At 43.3% G+C, this 19,726-nt stretch overlaps 1 protein-coding gene across 1 annotated transcript in view; it reads left to right on the top strand.

Moving 5' to 3' along the window:
• Crkl (CRK like proto-oncogene, adaptor protein) overlaps nucleotides 1–18,645 on the top strand; it is a 34,430-nt gene extending 15,785 nt beyond the window's left edge. The window contains 2 exon segments of the mRNA NM_001008284.1: nucleotides 7,860–8,325; nucleotides 17,132–18,645. Of these exon segments, the coding sequence (NP_001008285.1) occupies nucleotides 7,860–8,325; nucleotides 17,132–17,266 (601 nt within the window). The 3' untranslated portion in view covers nucleotides 17,267–18,645.
• The last annotated feature ends 1,081 nt before the right edge of the window (nucleotides 18,646–19,726 follow it).

Raw genomic sequence — 19,726 nt, 5'->3', positions numbered from 1 at the left:
TCTTCTAGAAACCCTTCAGTGGAGTTTCTGTTTCTTTGGGGGGTTACAGAGCACATGAATCCCTGGGACTGTGGTCTACCAAGCCTGTCTTAAACAACATTTTAGAAGGACTAGTATTCAGTAGCCTCTTTTTTTTTTCTTTTTTCTTTTTTCTTTTTTTCAGAGCTGGGGACGGAACCCAGGGCCTTGTGCTTGCTAGGCAAGCGCTCTACCACTGAGCCAAATCCCCAACCCTTTTTTTTTTTTTTTTATCACATCTGAATTCTTTGCTATTTCAATTTCTGTGACTAGATACTTGTCAAGAAGCAACTTATTAAGAAGGGAAGAAATCCAGTCATGGCTAGAAAGGCATGGTAACAGCATCTACAGGCAGATGATCACATAGCCTCACCAGCCAGAGAACAGAAATAGGTAGTGGGACCAGGCCTCCAGATTTCAAGATGTGCTTCAGATGACTGACTCTTCCTTCTGTGGGGCTTCTCTTCTTGACAGTTCCAAAACAGTGCCATTGCCTAGGTCCCAAATGTTAAAACACATTTATTCTACACTTAAAGCACCTATTCTCTCTTTTCAAAGTTCACTTTCTCCATAGACTGTCCTGGATTTCATCAACTCCTGCCCTGACACACAATAGTTATGCTTTGTGCATAGTTTTATTCTAACTCCGTCTCTAAACTATGGTCTTTCAAAAACAGTTGGTTTTATTCATATTTTGGTTTTATAAATACTTAATACATACTGGGGTTAGTGGCTGTTCATGGACTTCATTAATTTGAGTCCATGGTGAGGTTTTTTTTTTTTTCTTTTTCTTTTTCTTTTTTTTTTTTCCGGAGCTGGGGACCGAACCCAGGGCCTTGCGCTTCCTAGGCAAGTGCTCTACCACTGAGCTAAATCCCCAGCCCCCCATGGTGAGGTTTTAATGGGGCCCTCATGATCTGTGTTGTCTGTTTGAAGCTATGTTCTTTGTCTTTTTGTGTTTGTTTTTGTGACAGGATCCTCTATGTAACCTTGGCTATCCTGGAATTCAATATGTAAATCAGACTTGCCTTGAGCTCACGGAGACCTTCCTGCCTCTACCTCCTGTGCTCAGCTGTCTAAAACTATACAAATGCTAAGATAAGCATCCTTGGGTGAGAGCTGAAATAGAGCTGACTGTGCAGTCTAGTGAGCTCTGTCTGTGTGATTCACATCAAACTTGGGATAGACTCTGTGGTTCCTAGAATAGGAACAGGGACATGCTTTTGAGGTGTGTGTAAACAACATACAAAGAAATTTGCCTAACAGGAATCTTTGTGAATGTTTCAAATGCATTGACATAATTCTTTACCTAAAAAGATAGTTTGTCCTTGAGGTTAATTAGCTTGAAGTGGTGAGCAGGGATTTAAACAAGAGGTTTTGGTTGTACCGTCTCCCTACCCTGTGTATTTTATTTTCTTTTCTATAAAATGGAGATAGCAGAATCTGCCTCTAGATTGTTTACTGATCAAATAGCATCACCAAGATTCCAAACCACAAGCTTGTTGGTGTATCTCTGTAGTTCCAGCATTTAGGAAATAGAAGCAGGAGAATTATAAGTTAAAGGCCAACCTAGCTATACATATTGAGATCATCTTCAAAAAGATAAATTCTTGAGGCTGGAGAGATGACTCAGCTTTTTAGAGTACTTGTTGCTTGTCAACCTTTTGGGCTTTTCTATGTATGCCCTAGTTCCTGAATAATGACACAAAGGCATTTATATTTATTAATAAGTGCCTAGGCCTTAAGCTAGGCTTGTTCCTCAACTAGCTCTTAACTTCTATTAACCCGTTTATACTATTCTGTGTCTGCCACATGGCTGTTGCCTCTCCTTAGTTTGCTCTGCATGACAAAGTTCAACACCTGACTCTTTCCCAGAGTTTCTCTCCTCTTGGAGGTCCCAACTTCTACTTTATGGCTTTGCTATAGACCATTAGCTCTTAATAAACCAATCAGAAGGCGCCTTAGGCAGACAAGGAAGGACAGAGACACATCTTCACACAGTGTGCAAAAGCATTACTCCCAACAGTTGCTCTTACAGACGATCTGTCCAATTCTTAACACCCACACAGTGGTTCACAGTCATCCATAACTTAAGTTTCAAGGGATCTGACTCAAACGTGCAGGAAAAAAATGATACATATAAAATAAAATAAATCTTTAAAAAAATAAAAATAGAAAGGTTGGGGCTCAGAGATGGCTCTTCAGTTAAAGTACCTACTGCTCTTTCAGACTCGGGTTTGGTTTCCACACACACGTGAGGCAGTTCATAACTAACTTAAGTCCCTGGGGCATCTGATATTCTCTTCTAATATCTCCAGACACCTGCATTCATGTGCATATATACCCATGCTCATGTATACAACATAACATGCAGATCGTTAAAATAAACACAGAGCTTGTTAAAGTGCTTTCTATTAATAAATACTTTTTTTAAAAAGATTTATTTATTTAGTTTATGTATATGGGTACACTATCGCTGTCTTCAGACACACCAGAGGGCATCCCACATGGTTGTGAGCCACCATGTGGTTGCTGGGAATTGAACTCAGGTCCCCTGGAAGAGCAGTCAGTGCTTTTAACCGCTGAGCCATCTCTCCAGACCCAAATATTAACTCTTACTTTTACTGCTGCCACTTTCTGTCTCTAGGTGGACTGGTATTAAGCTACTTGCTCTTGAGTAATATGAAAAAAATTTTTAAAAGGTTTTAAAATTTCAGTAGTTATTTGTATTAGAAAGATGTAAATCTGCCAATTATGAAAGATGCCTTTTGAGAAACAATGTAGTAGCCTGTACCAAGGATCATAAAACATTCAGTTCTTTAATTTAGGACATGTCTTAGTCAGGGTTTCTATTCCTTCACAAACATCATGACCAAGAAGCAAGTTGGGGAGGAAAGGGTTTATTCAGCTTACACTTCCACATTGCTGTTCATCACTAAAGGAAGTCAGAACTGGAATTCAAGCAGGTCAGGAAGCAGGAGGTGATGCAGAGGCCATGTTAGTTACTGGCTTGCTTCCTCTGGCTTGCTCAGCTTGCTCTCTTATAGAACCCAAGACCACCAGCCCAGGGACTGGACCACCCAAATGGATTGGGTCATCCCACCTTGACCACTAGTTGAGAAAATGCCTTCCAGCTGAGTCTCATGAAGGCATATCCACAACTGAGGCTCTTTTTCTGTGATAACTCCAGCTTGTGTCAAGTTGACACACAAAACTAACCAATACAGGATATTTACAGAAAGTCTAATGTTGGAGAAAATATATAGGGTGAGAGAGTGTATAATATGCCCAAGATCATAGGTTCAGTTCCCAACAACAAGAAAAAGAGAAAAGAAACCAAAAATATGCTCTAAAAGGTTCATGCCATTGAGGAAGCTTGGAGCTGGAGAGATGGCTCTACAGTTTACAGTACTTGTTGCTCGTGCAGAGTCTGAGGAAGAGTATCCATGCTGCTTCATTAAGTAGCCTTACAGAATAAAGTATCATTCTGCCATAAAGGTAATCATGAAGCTGGCAAAAACATCTATACTAACATTAAGTAAAGAAATTGCCACAGGTAGGTATATATAAGACTTTAAGACAGCTATAAACTGCTGAGCATGTAGGTATACCTTTAATCCCAGAATTTGGGAAGGCAGAGGCAGGTGGATCGCTGAGTTTGAAGCCAGCTTGGTTTACATAGTGAGTTCAGGCCAGCCAGGGCTGTTTTGAGACGGTCTCAAAAAACATAAGAAGAGAAAATGCTTCAAAGGCCAGCGAGATTGCTCAGCAGGTAAAGGTACTTGCCATCAACCTGACAGCCTAAGTTTAATCTCTGGAATCCACATGGTAGAAGGAGAGAACGGACTCCTGCAAGCTATCCTTTAACTTCCATGTACACTTCCAGGCATGTGTGCATACACAAAAATACACACTAAATAAGCTTCAAGGTAGCTATAGGGACTGTTACTTATGTCACTAATCAGAGGAAAGAAAATTACCATTAGCTACATGCAGATAAAACAAATTAGAGTGATATATGAATGAGTAAACCTGTGCTAGAATGGGAGAGGGTGCTGATGGTCTCGCTGCTGAAGCCATTTCCTAAGGAGACTCACTGAAATTGAGATTCTTCACAATCTAGTATGGATTCTACTTCAGAAAACATTGAGAAAGGTAGTGGTAAATGGTTTTTCCCCCAAAATTGGGCACATTTGCATGTTTTCAGACTATTTCTTGGTTAAAGAGAGACTTCTGTACTAGTTTCACACAGGCTATTACTGAAGAGCAGGCTTTTAAAAACCCTTTTGTTTTCCTTAACTGGTGCTGAGGGCAGAAGCCAGGGCTCTGGCGTGCTGGCTAGGCAAGTGCTGCCATGGGCTGAGCAGCACTGCAGTGGGGACTCACTGTCTAGCTGACTATGAGAGTGCCTTCTCCATGGCAATGCATGTTAATGTGAGCACAGCGTGCTGGAGCCTCTGAGTTGATGGTTGTGAGTTTTTAAACTTCCATTTTAATGGTTAGGTGATTATTCTTATTGAAGATGGAATGTGGGAATTCTAAATAATTGGCAGGCATAGAAGTCCTTTGCTTGAGTATGTGTGTATGTGTTCATGTATGTGCATGTCAACGGGTGCAAGTGCTTGCATATGGAGGCCAGAGGTTGACAGTCAGTGCCTTCCTTAAAAATTGCTCTTGAGGGGTTGGGGATTTAGCTCAGTGGTAGAGCGCTTGCCTAGGAAGCACAAGGCCCTGGGTTCGGTCCCCAGCTCCAAAAAAAAGAAAAAGGAAAAAGAAAAAAAAATTGCTCTTGAGAGGCTGGAGAAATGGCTGTTCTGGTTACTTTTCTATATGCAGTGATAAGACACCTTGACGAAGGTGACTTACAAAAGACTTATTGGGGCTCACAATTTGCAGTGTTAGAGTCCATATCATTGTGACAGAACCATGACAGCAGCTTATTCCCTGGTCCACAGCCATAGCCTCTGGACAACACGGCAGAGGGAGAGGGGTTTGGGGGAGAAACTAGGCTGTCATGAGCCTTTCCAAATGACACCCAATGACAGATCTTTTCCAACAGGGACTTATCTCCTGATCTTTCCCAAAGGGTTCCACCAAGGAGGGACCAAGTATTCAAATATCTGTACCACTGGAGACCATTCTCATTCAAATAATTACAATGACTGGGCGGTTAAGCCCTGGCTGCTCTTCTGAGAGAATTCAGATTTAATCCCCAGTGCCCACATAGTGTCTTACTGTTACTGTGTGTAACTCCAATCCCAAGAGTTCTGATATCTTCTGGCCTTTGCTGGTACACATGGTGCACAGACATACATGAAGACAAAACACCTATACAAATAAAATACTTTTTTTAAAAAAATAACTCTCCACCTTTTAACCTAGTACTTGGCAGGGGATAGGGGAGCAAACTGCCATAGTGCACATCTGGAAGTGAAAGGATAGCTTTCAGGAGTGGGCTACTTTCCACCTTGATTCAGTAGAATTCCTCTGGTTTCTGCGGTTTCAGAGATTACTCCAGGCTAGCTAGCCCTCGAACTACTAGGTGACTCTTGTCTGGACGCTCACCACATCCAGCTTCTCATGAGGGTCACAGGGATCAAACTCAGATTGGTAGGTAGGCTTGCACAGCCAACACCTTTCCAACACCTTTCCACTGAGTAACTTCTCTGTCTCCTGTTGTGCTTTGCTCTGGAGTTATCTGTATTTTGATGCTAATTCCACTGCCCCAAGGACAGCTGCCTAGTCCCGTACTCAGGACTCACTGGAACCTTCTCCCCATTGAATTTGTAAAATACAAAGATAGAAGGAGGCCTTCCATTGGAGGAGAAGGAAGGATGGAGAGAAGTTTGAAGGAAGAGGAGGAGACTAGGACAGAGAGGAGGAGAGACAGGAGGGAGAGGGAGAGAAGTCGTGGCAGGACAGTATGGCAGGTGACGTTAAGGTTCCACACTGTACCTTTACAGGTTGTTACAAATGTTTTTAAGGGATGGATGTGTACAGGGCTTTATATGTTTAGGAGGGCAATTATATCTTATCAATTGGGCCAAAGGTTATTGTGTTGTGTGTTCTTTTATGTGACGGTTTGAGTGTAGGAAAGTGTGCGCCGGCAGGACACCCTGGGCCGCTGTGGAGTTGGGATGTGTTTCCACCAAGATATCCACCAGATATCTTGCGGCACTGAGGTGCAGGACCCAGTGAGGTAAAAGACAACCATTTACTTTTTTATTTTTTATATTTATACAACGACAGTCCCCTCCAACTCCGTTTTTTTTTTTTTTTTTTTTTTTTTTTCCGGAGCTGGGGACCGAACCCAGGGCCTTGCTAGGGCCTTGCTCCTGCTAGGCAAGCGCTCTACCACTGAGCTAAATCCCCAACCCCTCCAACTCCGTTTTTGAGACAGGGTCTCATCAAGCCTGTAGCTCACTAATTCTGCTAGATTGGCTTGCCTGCAAATCCCTGGGGTCTTCCATCAGGCAGGTTCTTCAGACTCTGCCTTACTTAGACACTAGAGGTTCCATCTCAGGTGTGGATGCTTGTGTCACACACAGGTCCTTTAATAGCCATCGCTCTGTCCCATTTTTTTCTCTTTCTATTAGTCTTTTTTTTTTTTTTTTTGTTCTTACAGTGAAACTTCCTAGTTGAATTTTCAAAACTTGCATTAAAATGCATTAAAATCTGCTTTTGGTTTTTGTTTGATTTACTAGAAACAGCATCTTTCTTTGTACTGGGAATCAAATCCTTGTACAGACTAGGCAAGCTCCCTCCCTCCCTTTTTCTTTCTGAGACAGGGGCTTATGTACAGCTCTGGCTGGCCTGGAACTTGCTATGTAAAGAATATTGTCCTTGAATTTAGAGATCTGCCTGACTCTGCCTTTCTAGGGTTGGGATTAAAGGTGTGTACCTCCTTTATAAACAGACAGGTTTGTAGATCAAGTTCCAGGCAGCCAGTCTTACAGAGAAAAATCCTGTATCAATAAACAAACAGAAGTGTGTGCTGCCATATTTAGCCCTACCTCCCTCTACAATTACTATACACTTGGCTTCTTTTTCTGGTCTTTATTATTGTTTATCAGCCAGAGGAGGATAGTCAAAATGTGTGTGATCAAGATGATAACTTTATGGAGTTGGTTCCCTCCACCATTTAGAAATCAAACTTAGGGGGCTGGAGAGATGGCTCAGAGGTTAAGAGCACTGAATGCTCTTCCAGAGGTCCTGAGTTCAAATCCCAGCAACCACATGGTGGCTCACAACCATCTGTAATGAGATCAGATGCCCTCTTCTGGCGTGTCAGCAATAGTGTGTTCATATACATAAAATAAATAAATAAATCTTTAAAAAAAAAAGAAATCAAACTTAGGTCATAAAGTTTGTACAGTAGGCATTGTTCCACTGAGCCAGTTAACTAGCCCTGGTTTTATATTTTGCATCCTTTGTAACTTAATGAACTATACAGGCCATGAGCCATTGATGAAGAAGGAGAGGAAGTGTTTCTGTGACAGGTGTAACAAAAGAAGACAGCAATAGATAGAACTAACTTACGAGTTAAAAAATAAGTTGAGATTATCTGAAAACAAAACATTCTCAGCAACACATTGTGGGTGACAGTGCATGTGTGTGCGCGCGCACACATTGTGGGTGATGGTGCATGTGTCCGTGCACACACATGAGACAAAGTATATTTAGGATATTGTTCTAGACTACAGAATGTACAATGATAACATCCCTTACTGAGAATACAGGGAAGCAACAGCTCACCATAGGGGAAGGAGCTCTATATGTTTTTGACACATACCAGCAGAGAATAAGATTTCTCTTCAGAATAATTGTGTTTTTCTCTTAAGGTACCCCAACCCACCAATGGGTTCTGTCTCAGCACCCAACTTATCTACAGCAGAAGAAAATCTGGAATATGTACGGACTCTGTATGATTTTCCTGGGAATGATGCTGAAGACCTACCCTTTAAAAAGGGTGAGCTTCTAGTGATAATAGAAAAGCCTGAAGAACAGTGGTGGAGTGCCCGCAACAAGGACGGCCGGGTTGGGATGATTCCTGTCCCTTACGTTGAAAAGCTTGTGAGGTCCTCACCACATGGAAAGCATGGAAATAGGAATTCTAACAGTTATGGCATCCCAGAACCTGCTCACGCATATGCTCAACCTCAGACCACAACTCCTCTACCTACAGTTGCCAGTACTCCTGGGGCAGCGATCAACCCTTTGCCATCCACACAGAATGGACCTGTCTTTGCAAAAGCAATCCAGAAGAGAGTACCTTGTGCTTATGACAAGACTGCCTTGGCATTGGAGGTAAACATTTATCAAGACTGGATTTTGAACATGGGCTTTCATTTAAGTTAGCCATCTCTTTTTAAAGGTACTTACGTTCTTGGGAATTAGACTGGGATTCACAGGATGTACTTTATATTATATGCCTTGTCCTTTCCTAGTCATCTCTTCAGCCCAGGTTCTCAGCCTGCTCCCAGCAGGGAAAATGATAACTAGACCCATTACCTATTAGTAAAATTAGCATTCAGGGATACAGACTACTTTTACAGATCCATATCTATAACATTGTAATTAAGGAGTAATACAAATAAAGTGTCTAGGCAGAGAAACGAGTTTAAAATATACTAGCCCTTGCCTATTACAGATTTTGTAAATCACGATAGCATGAAATAGAACTTGGGCATTTTCATCACCTAAGCCACTTTTTGTTTTGTTTTGTTTTGTTTTGTTTTGTTTTGTTTTGTTTTTTGAGACAGGGTTTTCCTCTGTAGAACTAGCTGCCCTGGAACTTTTTCTGTAGGCCAGGCTGGCCTCGAACTCAGAGCTGCTCCTGCCTCTCCCTCCCGAGTGCTAGAAAAGTGTGTACCACCGCTGCCTGGCAATTATTGTCTTAATTAAAGACTTGGCAGCGGCATCAGCACTGCTCTGTGGCCTGCTGAGATGAGACAGATAGTCCTGACGATTGATCGATCGATTGGTATTGATGAGACGAGTGAAGCTGTTGGCTCGGAAGTCTGAAGTGTTGTTGTAAGGCAGAGTCTTACATGTAGCTGAGGTTGGCCTCTGCCATGCTGTGTAGCTGAAGCCACATAGTCCAGCACTCTAGACCTCCAGTTCTCCTTGCCAAGTGTAGGGTACAAGCAGGCCACATCTCTTACAAGAAATAGGCATAGGGGCTGGAGAGATGGCTCAGTGGTTAAGAGCACTGACTGCTCTTCCAGAGGTCCTGAGTTCAGATCCCAGCAACCACATGGTGGCTCACAGCTATCTGTAATGGGATCCAGTGCCCTCTTCTGGTGTGTCTGAAGACAGTTATGGTGTACCCACATACATGAAATAAATAAATAAATCTTAAAAAAAAAAAAAAGAAAAGAAATAGGCGTAGGGGAATTTTCTGCTTGCAGGTGTAAGTGTGAGAGTGTTCATGAATGTGTGTGCACTGGTGTGAAGACACCTTATGTGCTGTTGCTTCGTCAGTTGTCTTGAGTTTGGGAAGTCATTTTGTTTCATTTTGAGAATAAGTCTCTCACTGGCTGGAACCTGTCAGTTAGGGCCCCTGTGCTAGAGTTAAGAGCATTATCATACCTGGCTTTTTAAAGTAGGTTCTGGGAATTAAACTCTGGATCTTCATGCTTGCAAGGCAAGTAAGCACTTTACCAGGCGAGCTATTGGCCTAGCTCCAGCTATTTGGAATTATATAAACCAAGCTATTCTCAAATGTTACACAGTCTTTCTGCCTCTGAGCACAGATCCCATTTGGCTTAGGAGAAAAAGAGTGAATAATGGCAGATCTGAAAAATAAAGTAGGTTGAAGAATATTTTTTGGTGTCTCATCCCCCCCCCCCCCCCTGCCTGATGTAGAGTACAATAGTGGGGGTGATTTCTGAGTATTTGAAAATGTAGAATTGAGTGTCACAGACTTGGGCTCTTTGAGCTCTGTCATCAGTGTAATGCAAATAGCTCAGTGACTCCATCTCCAATATGAAATCAAATAACATACTGTTTGGGAAGATGCTTTGTAAACCACCAAGTGCTATGTAAGGATCACTGTGATAACAATTGGATATACTTGCTTTGTGTTATCACATTGCATATGTTAAAGAAACTAGGATAAAGTTGGCTATTTTGTGTATCACCCAGAGGTGGGAATAGGAGAAAGTTGAGGGAAAACCCAGGTATCCCACAGGAAACTGAAGTAATAGAATGGACCTGACTGTTTGAAAACAAAACCCACAGTGCTTATAGTTGAGTCTGGCCTTCAGTTCCTTTGTTTATTTGTTTGTTTGTTTTTTGAGACAGGTTCTAAGCCGTGACTGTCTTAGAACTAGCTGTATAGATCAGGCTGGCCTTGAACTCAAAGAGATCTGTCTGTCTACCTCTACTTCTTGAGTGCTGGGACTAAAGGCATACGTTTTCCTTCTACATCTGCAGGTAGATAATACATATAGGTAGATAATACATATACATAATACACAGACAAAAAACTATAGGGTTGGAGAAATGGCTCAGCACCTAGAAGCACATATTGGTCTGTCTTATAGAGGACTGGGAGCAAGTTCTCAGCATCCATGTTGGACAGCTCATGAAGGTTTGTAATTCCAACTTCAGTGGGATCCAGTTTCTTTGGCTTCTGCAGGACCCTTCTGCGTGCACGCGCAAACACACACACACACACACACACACACACACACACACACAAAAGCACGTGCACTTCATAAGTAAAATAAATGTTTTTTTTTAATTAGCTGTAATTCATTTATATGTAACTTTCTGCTGATTATCTTTTTAATTTTGGACCAGGAATAATATCTAAATGAATTACACTCAAAAATATGTTTCAGGGCCAGTGACTATATATCTCTTTTTACAGCAGGGACCAGGATTGAGGAGGGATCCAGCTGTGTTTAGAGCAGGAAAGAAACAGAGTAAGGACTTTGAAAGGTTACTCGTGCCTGTAATCCCAGCACTCAAGAGGCTGAAGCAGGAGGGATCAGAGTTTGCAGTCTAGTAAGATGATTAGGCTTACACCACAGTGAAACAAGTGTGTTCTCATTCTTGCTCCCTTCCTGTCTCATACACAGGCACACGTACACCTCATATTTATTTAAAGACAGGATCTGTCTCTTGTGTAGATCTGGTTGTCCTGGACTTGCTACATAGACAAAGCTGAACTCACAGATACCCACTTACCTATGTTGCCCAAGTGCTGAGATTAAAGGCTGCCACACTGTCTTCTTTTATTATTTTAGCATTTTATGTTTATAGGTTATTTTGACTATAAGTTTCCTTTACATGTGTTTGTTTACCATGTAGCTGCAGTACCCTCAGGCCAGAAGAAGGTCTTGGATCTCTTGGAACTAAAGTTAACAGGCAGTTGTGAGCCACCATGTAGGTGCCAGGGGAAAAAACCTGGGTCCTCTAGAAGAGTTTTGGGAGTAAGAGAGCCATCAATGATGTAGTTTTTAAGATGACATACATACCTGGCCATTACACATCTCCCTAGGCTCTCAACCCCCATTTCCCATGCTGCTGACCCAGTTGTCACTAAACCTTCATCATCACATGCTTTATGTGATGCTTCACTGCAAGAATGTGCTGGTGGAACCTAGAAGACCTTTTCTGCCCCAGTGAGGGTACTTCTGTCAAGCTGCAACATAAGAGATAAATGCCTCTCTGCCTGTCTGATCGCATTAAAAGCAGCTCTCTTGGGACTGTGGCAACTAGGTTATTGGGGAAAGTATTAAAATTAAGTTGAGGAACAAAAAAAGTAGGGCAATGTGTGCCAGTAATTGGGACTTCCTTATTATAACCCTTAGCTAGTCTCAGGAAGAAGAACACTGGTGTTGCTGAGCAGTTCTCTGAGTATTTCAGAGACGTTTGTTTTGTTCTTCCCTGAAAAATAATCTTTGAAAATGGGAATATACTCAGCCCTCAGTTTGATTTCCAGCACTATAAAGTTTAAATACATAAGTTGACTTTTGAAAGATTCCTTTCAAATAGAGACAGTTTAAAAAGTCTTAGCTGTTTTCTTCTGGCTTCTTCTTAAGTGAGTTGTTTTGTGACCTGTGTAAGAAGTAGAGATGTGTGTCCTCACTCCTTGAAGACAGTAGATCTAGCCAGGTCTGTTGCTGTGGGCCTGTAATCCAAGTAACTCGAGAGGCTGAAGCAGAATAAGGCCAGTCTGGACAACTCAGTGAGATCTTGTCCCAGAAAGTGAAGGAGGAAAAAAAGGTTAGAATGTCATTGAGTGGTGGTTTCATTGTTCAGTATGGAAGGGAGGGAGGGAGAGAAAGGAAAGTAAGGAACGAAGGAACAGGGAAAGGGAAAGAAGTCAGCAGGACCCCTCCCCCCCCCTTCCGTGGAATCACGGGCTAACCTGCCTGCTCTCTCCCTAAGAGGGAGTGTGTAAGTGGGTTTGTGTACCTGAGTTGTAATACTCCCAGAGGCCAGAAGAGGGTGTCAGATCCCCTGGCTCTGGAGTAACAGGCAGTTAGTTGCAACCTAAAAGATCTTTAATCAGAAGTTAATAGCTGGAGCTGGAGAATGTGCTGTTACAGGATTATTTGTAGTCTGAGAAGTGAGATAGGGAAGTAGTATGGGCCTATTTTAAATTCTGGCACGTTTTTGTTTAGCTGGTTTTTGACTTTGGGATTTTTGAGAGAGGGTTTCTGTGTTGCCCTGTCTGTCCTTGAACTGGATCTGTAGACAGACCGGCTTCACACTCACAGAGGTTCACCTGCATATGCCTTCCTAGTGCTGGGATCAGAGGTGTGCACCACTACCGCCCTGCTTAAAGCTTGGCTTTTATTGGTTAGTTTTGGGCAAATTACTTAAGTTTTCTAAGTAACCTGGCTCAACAACTTGACATTTGCCCATTAGTTATTCGTTCATGTAACCAGCTGGTGGTGATGTATGTACCAAGGAGCTCAAGTGTGAACAGAGGGAGAGTAGAGAAGAGTGTGGAGGTAGATGTTGGTCTGGAAAGGTTTCCTGGAGAAGGCAACCCTTCGGCTGAGTTTTAAAGGATGAGCTGAGCAGGCTGGTAAAGCAGGGAAAACAGGAAAGAGTAAGCATGGAGGGCCTTGGCACTACTGAGCAGCCACCAGAGGCAAACAGAGATCAGGTTGGATAAAGGGCCCGTGTGGTGAAAGGCAGCAGGGAAGCAGGTTGTACATATTATAAAAGAGCCAACGAGACTAACATTTTTCTAGGTATTGCTTTAATTTGAAAAATACCCAGTTTCTCAGAACTGGTTTTAGGGATTGTGCCTCCTTACGAACTTTAAATTTCACAGACAATGCTTTATTTCCTTTTAGAGATAGGCTCACTCACCTAGTGTTTGCTGATTACTTGAGAGAGGGAGAGCCAGGTGTGGTGGTGTACACCTGCAACCCCAGCACAAGGAGCCCAAGATGATCATGGGTTACACGAGTATCTAAATGGAGCTTCAGGCACAGGCCCTGTATGATAGAGGTTAGGAAACATGGTTGAGGAGATAGTAATGTGTGCATTGCAGTGGTAAAGGCCTGAGTCTGAATCTTAGGACGCACACAGGAAGCTGAAGTGGCATCTGTGCCTACAGTTGCAGTGACGGTAAGGGGAGAGGCAGAGGCATATAGGTCCCTGCAAGCTCACTAGCCAGCTAGTCTAGCCCATGAGAGACTCTGGCTCAAACCACAGTGGAAGATGCCCAAAGAATGGCACGCAGGATTGTCTTCTGACCCCCACACACAATAGTTGGTTACTCCTGGTGTTCTACAGGAATTAGTTAGGAGAATACAGTCTATGCAGAGAGTATCCTGTGTCACAAGCTCCAAGTAATATAAGGTGGCCCAGAATAGACTTAGCAAAGTTGAAGAGAAATTAAGTTGTAATGATTCCTTAGAGCTTAGTCCAACCTCTCAGATATTTTGACCTTCTACAATGTCTAATTCCACTGATCCCTTCAACAATTAACCAACAGACAAGAACCTGGGACACTGGTGAACAGAAGGCTTCTCTCCTTGTAGAATTTATGAAACAGTTTTAGGGTGACTTAGTACTGGGCTGCTAGTTCTGTTACTTAACAAGTTCTTGCATTCTGATTATCAGAAACCATTTGATACATCCATCCCCTTCCTGTGCCTGTGTAGCCTTGTGTTTTGTTTTTGTTTAGTTTTGTTTGGTGTTAGATCCTTCTTGTGTTGCTTAGTCTGGTCTTAATCCTGGGCTTGGGCTGAAGAGATGGCTCAGCAGTTAAGAGCACTGCTGCTCTTCCAGAGGAACCGGGTTCAATTTCCAGTAACCACATGGCAGCTCACAACTGTCTGTAACTCCAGTTCCAGGGAGTCTAACACCCTCACACAGACATCCACGCAAGCACTGGTGAGTGCACATAAAATAAGAAAAAGAAAAAAAAGAAAATCCTGGGCCCAATTCATCCTCTGTCTTAGCCTCGCAAGAATTAGGATCATAGGTGCGTACCGCCACACCCATCCATCCCTGGTGACTAGGCCCACTTATGTGTATGGCCCGACTGTTGTGCCTCCCAACTTTTTTGTTTTGTCTTGTTAAAGTTGTTTTCTGACTCTTTCATAACTCTGGTTAGGTCATCCAACACTTTGCTCTTCTGTTTTTGGCTAACCATTTCACAAAAAGATAGGTGTATTTTGTTTTGTTAGTGCAGGACCACTATAACCTTGGACTTGCTTAAGGGTGACCTCAATCCCACCTCCTAAATGCTGGGTTATAGGCATGGAGAGTTGAGGTTTCTGTTGGTGAGGTGAAACACCATGATCAAAAGCAACTTGGGTGGGTAGGTATTTGACTTATACTTGCACATCACTGTTAATCATCAAAAGCAGTCAGGACAGGCACTCAAACAGGTAGAAACCTGGTGGCAGGAGCTGACGCTATGAACCTATAGAAGAGCACTGCTTACTCCTTAAGGCTTGCTCATCCTGCTTCTTGTAGACCCCAGGACCCCCTGCCCAGGGATGGCACCCACAATGGCTGGGCCCCTTAAGAAAATGCCCTACAGATTTGACTACAGCCTTATATTAGGAAGGCATTTTCTCAGTTGAGGTTCACTTCTCTCAGATGACTCAGCCTCTGTCTAGTTGACATAAGACTAACCTGCACACCTGGTTTATACGGTACCAGGAATCAAACCCAGATCTTTGTGTGTACTAAGCAACATATTGTACCATCCCCTCACAAAAAGATTTTTTTTAAAGATTTATTTTATTCATTTATTATATATAAGTACACTGTAGCTGTCTTCAGATACACCAGAAGAGAGAATCGGATCTCTTTACAGATGGTTGTGAGCCACCATGTGCTTGCTGGGAATTGAGCTCATGACCTCTGGAAGAGCAGTCGGGTGCTCTTAACCGCTGAGCCATCTCTCCAGCCCAAAGATTTATTTTATTTATGTGAGCACACTGTAGCTGTCTTCAGACACACCAGAAGGAAGGCATTAAGTCCCATTACAGATGGTTGTGAGCCACCATGTGGTTGCTGGGAATTGAACTCAGGACCTCTGGAAGAGCAGTCAGTGCTCTTAACCACTGAGCCATCTCTCCAGCCCTGAATTAGCTTTCTTAAAAGCCTATTGTGCAAGTTCCCTTCACCAACTGGCTAGAATTCTCATACTTCTATTTTGGTCTGTTGGTTTTTCATTGGTTAGAATTAAATTCACATTGACAGTGTTTTGACTTTGTTTTAGATGGGGTAGTGCTATATAGCAGGATACTCCGAATTCACTACTCACGCACATGTCCCTCCTTGCCTCTCTTTAGATTTGCCTTGCACTTCTGAGGATCCTCTTGCTTCTGCTTCCAGCAGCCCGCTACCCTATGTAGCTTACAATAACAATTTCTTAACTACTTTTGCTTGCTGAGATGAAGCAGTATGCCAGGCATAATGAGGTTTGGTATGTTAGAATAATCTCACTCTCACAAAGGAACACACAAACAAGGCAGAAGCCGCTCAGCCAGGCAACTAACTCTTTGTATAAAGGATGGCCTGGACCCGGACCCGGACCTGGACCCCGGACCCTGAAAGACCCTGTACCCTGACTGACTGGCTGGCTGGCAAGCCGCTGGGACAGGAAGTTCTCTTGGCTTTATTTTAATGCAGATGGTGATTGTTTTTCCTCAGTGGCTGGGGCCTTTCACAGTCCTTTGTAATTGGCTAGTTTAAAAAGAACCACCACAAAGGAAGGGGAGAAGGACTGTCAGCCAAGTTCTTGGAGGAGGGGATTACCACAAGGGGGAGGGCTGACATAAAAGGTGTGCGTACAAACTTTGTACAATGGGGGAAGACTCACTGAATATTGGCCCTTGGCAGCAAACTGTCTTTGATGACAGAAAACCATTGCTCCCAGTAGCACTAGTTACAGTTTTCAATCTCAGATAGTCTAAGTTCCAATGACTGAGTGACCAGCAGTGACTGAGTGACCAGCAGCGTGTGTCCACATTGTGTTGGTCCTCTCCATATGCTTTTCAGCACCTGACTCAGCCCAGAACATCCATACCAGGTCACAGCTTCTTAGTGTAGTAAGGCTGCTTTCCCTCATCTGTGTCCCCTCCAGTAGCTTTTCCCTAAGGTTTTTTAGCATGTAACAGCTAGTCCTCACCTTAAGGCTGTGTTGGTGTGTGGATGTCGAGGGCCAATGGAACGATCACTTTAGTTTTTCACAAGGACTGACCAGGTTGTAAGTCTTGTTTTTGAAGTAGGTCTTGCTGTATATTGCCCAGGCTGGTTTTGAGTCCTGGTTGAATAGCTGACAATATAGGTACCCATCTTAGACTTCTGCCTCAAATCTTCTCACCCTTTATTCAGCCTAATGTGCACATCTCAGAGTCAGATTCCCATGTGTGTCCATTTTATTGGTAACCCTGGAGGGAGTGCCTGCTCTGTGCTCAGAGGCTGCTTCATGAGTTTTTGCCAGCTGACAGTCATCCTGGGTGGTTGGTGGCATCTTTGTACTACTTGATTTTCAGGTCCAAACACTGAAGAAAAAAAGGTTAGTCTTGGTTTTTTTATAGACAGTGTTTGGGATTTAATGGAAACTTTTTCTTGTTTCCAGTAATGCTAATTTTGCTTTCTTTCTCTGTCCCTATAGGTTGGTGACATTGTGAAAGTCACAAGGATGAATATCAATGGCCAGTGGGAAGGCGAGGTGAATGGGCGCAAGGGGCTTTTCCCCTTCACACATGTTAAAATCTTTGACCCTCAGAACCCCGATGATAATGAGTGATTGCTGTGCTGTCCCTGCTGCTGCCTCCTTCTGCCTGTCAGTCTTCTTTGAAGTGGGAAGCACTCTGTCACATGCAAGTTACACCAAGCTGCTGGTGGCCGACTTTCATATGTTGGCAGTCCCTGCACCTGCGGAATGCCTCAGCAGCAGCCTCGGCATTTGTATCATAGTCATGCTGTCAAAGAGTAGCTGATTTAGAGTTCTTGTGGATTATGAGCTGGAAACACTGGCGGAAGCACCCAGTAGAGAGAATTTAACCTAGAAAGGGTCTTCCTTCTCATCACTGCCTTGTTTGTACTGGAGGCCAATGGTCGTGCTCGCCAGAGAGAGTGAGCCTGCTGGTGGTCTACATGGAGATGGTGAGGCTTAGCAAGATCTCGCTGTTGCTGGTTCACAGAACAGTGGCTTTGCCACCAACTTGATATTCTTTGGACAACAGAGGAAGTAAAACTCCAGACAATTCTGTCCGAACTCCTGAAGTGTCTGGCTTGTTTTCATTTTCTTTTGTTTAGTTTTGTTTTTGGAAGACTAATTAATTATAGTTGTGTGTTCTGAACAGATTTTTAAATAGTAGGTTGGATTTTTGTGATGGGCTAAGGAACAATCCATGTCCCTGAGCTTCCAAACTGAAGCCGCTGTATGTAACTAAAAATGTGTGAAGACACCCTGAAGTGAGGCCTTTATCTTTTGGTTGCCATAATACCTTGTTTACCATGTGGCAAACAGTGTACACAAGCAGCATTTGCTGTGTGCCGTGCTGTGAATCACCAAGGTGGGGTGTGGGCCTGTTGTCATTGTTGCCTCTGACAGGAGCAAACAGGGTGGACCCCTTCAGTGAGCACACCCCTTTGAGAACACAGTGAAGCCCATGGGCTTACTAGATTCATGAGTTAAATTGCGTTGCCATGTTCTGCCACACAGGCTCCTCAGCCCTTCCTGCACTGACCTATCTTGTCCAGGCTGCCCGAGAGTGGTGGCTGTTCTGGTTCTGCAGAACCAGAATACAGTGCTTCTGAGCAAAAGAAGATGCCCATCGACCATGAGCCACTTTCCTGCATGTCAGCTAGTACAGATGTGTGTCTGACCCCTCATACACACATCTAGACCAGAGTTCTAGAACCTTCTCTAGTGTGCTCTGTTCAGCTAGACCCTGACGAGGACAAGCCTCCACCCAGCGCAGCAGACTCAGAACAGTGGTTATTACTGAGTGGCTCCAGCATCGGTGTCTTCTGTAGCGATGGCTCTGGCTCTAGAGGCCTCAGGCTTTGAGAACTGAGGAACATATTCAGGTGACAGAACCAATAAAACCATTTGTCCACTGTATTTATTTCTCTTAAAGACTTTTTAAAATTGTGTTTATGTTAGGCATGGTGGCTATACCTTTAATCCCAATACTCAGAAAGGCAAAGGCAAGTGGATCTCTGAGAGTTCAAGGCTATCCTAGTCTATGTAGTTTGTCACAGGACCAGCAGGCCTACATACAGAGCCCTTGTATCAGAAAACGCCCTGCCCCACCCCACCCCCATAAAAAAGGTCACTGGGTGTTTACACTGCATGTTCGTATGTGTATCACATGGGTGCAGTCCCTAAGGAGGCCAGAAAAGGGTGTTGGTTGGATCCTCTGGAACTGTGGAGTTACTATGTAGGTTCCGGGAATTGAACCTGGGTCCTGTGCAAGAGCAGCAAGTACTCTTAACCACTGAGCCATCTCTCAGCCTCATCGGTTTCTCTTTAAGTCAGTATTCCATCAGGCTGATAAGTGCCATAGTAAAGAATGTTCATGTGATAAAGTAGTGGTCATTGGAGTTTGGGGAGTGTTGTATCTCCTTGTCTGTGGTAGAGGTTACTTCTTTTTGCCTCTGAAAGCTGCCATTTCTAGCCAGACCTGTTGAGTGGACTTAGGTATTCAGGCCCCAAACTCTGCCTAGAACAAGACTTAAGACTTGCCTTCTGGCCAGTTACACAGTTCAACCCTAGGCCTTTGGTAGCTCCACAGGAATACATGCCTTGTTCACAGAGGGCACAACCCCAAGGATTCGCACCCTGTCACTGGGGCTTGGACCTCATGCCTTACACACGCTAGATAACCGTCTGCCAATTGGCTCTTTTTTTCTAAATTTGAGATGGAATCTCTATAAATTGCCCATGTTGGCTTCAAGATTTCATCCTGGCCTCAGCTGAAATTACAAAGGTTTGAGTCACCACACCCAGCTCTTAAGGTCTTTTAAAACTACATTTAACTGAAGGGCTTGATGCCTTTTGATTATAGCAGCTTGCTTAGCACAAGCAGCCAATTTTGAGAACAGGGTTTCCTGTCTCCCAAGACTGTTGACCAGCAAGACTCCATAAGAAATACTTCATGATCAGAATATCCCGTAACCCTAGAGTTTGGTTTATGTAATCAATTAATTTGGCCCATGTAAATATCCTCTACAGCTTCCTTGGTGATCCAGATCTCAA

This window comes from Rattus norvegicus, chromosome 11, assembly GCF_021556685.1.
Source record: "Rattus norvegicus strain SHRSP/BbbUtx chromosome 11, alternate assembly SHRSP_T2T, whole genome shotgun sequence".
NCBI classification, from domain to species: domain Eukaryota; kingdom Metazoa; phylum Chordata; class Mammalia; order Rodentia; family Muridae; genus Rattus; species Rattus norvegicus.
The sequence above is the reverse complement of the archived record's forward strand: the minus strand, read 5'-3'. Positions and strand labels throughout refer to the sequence as shown.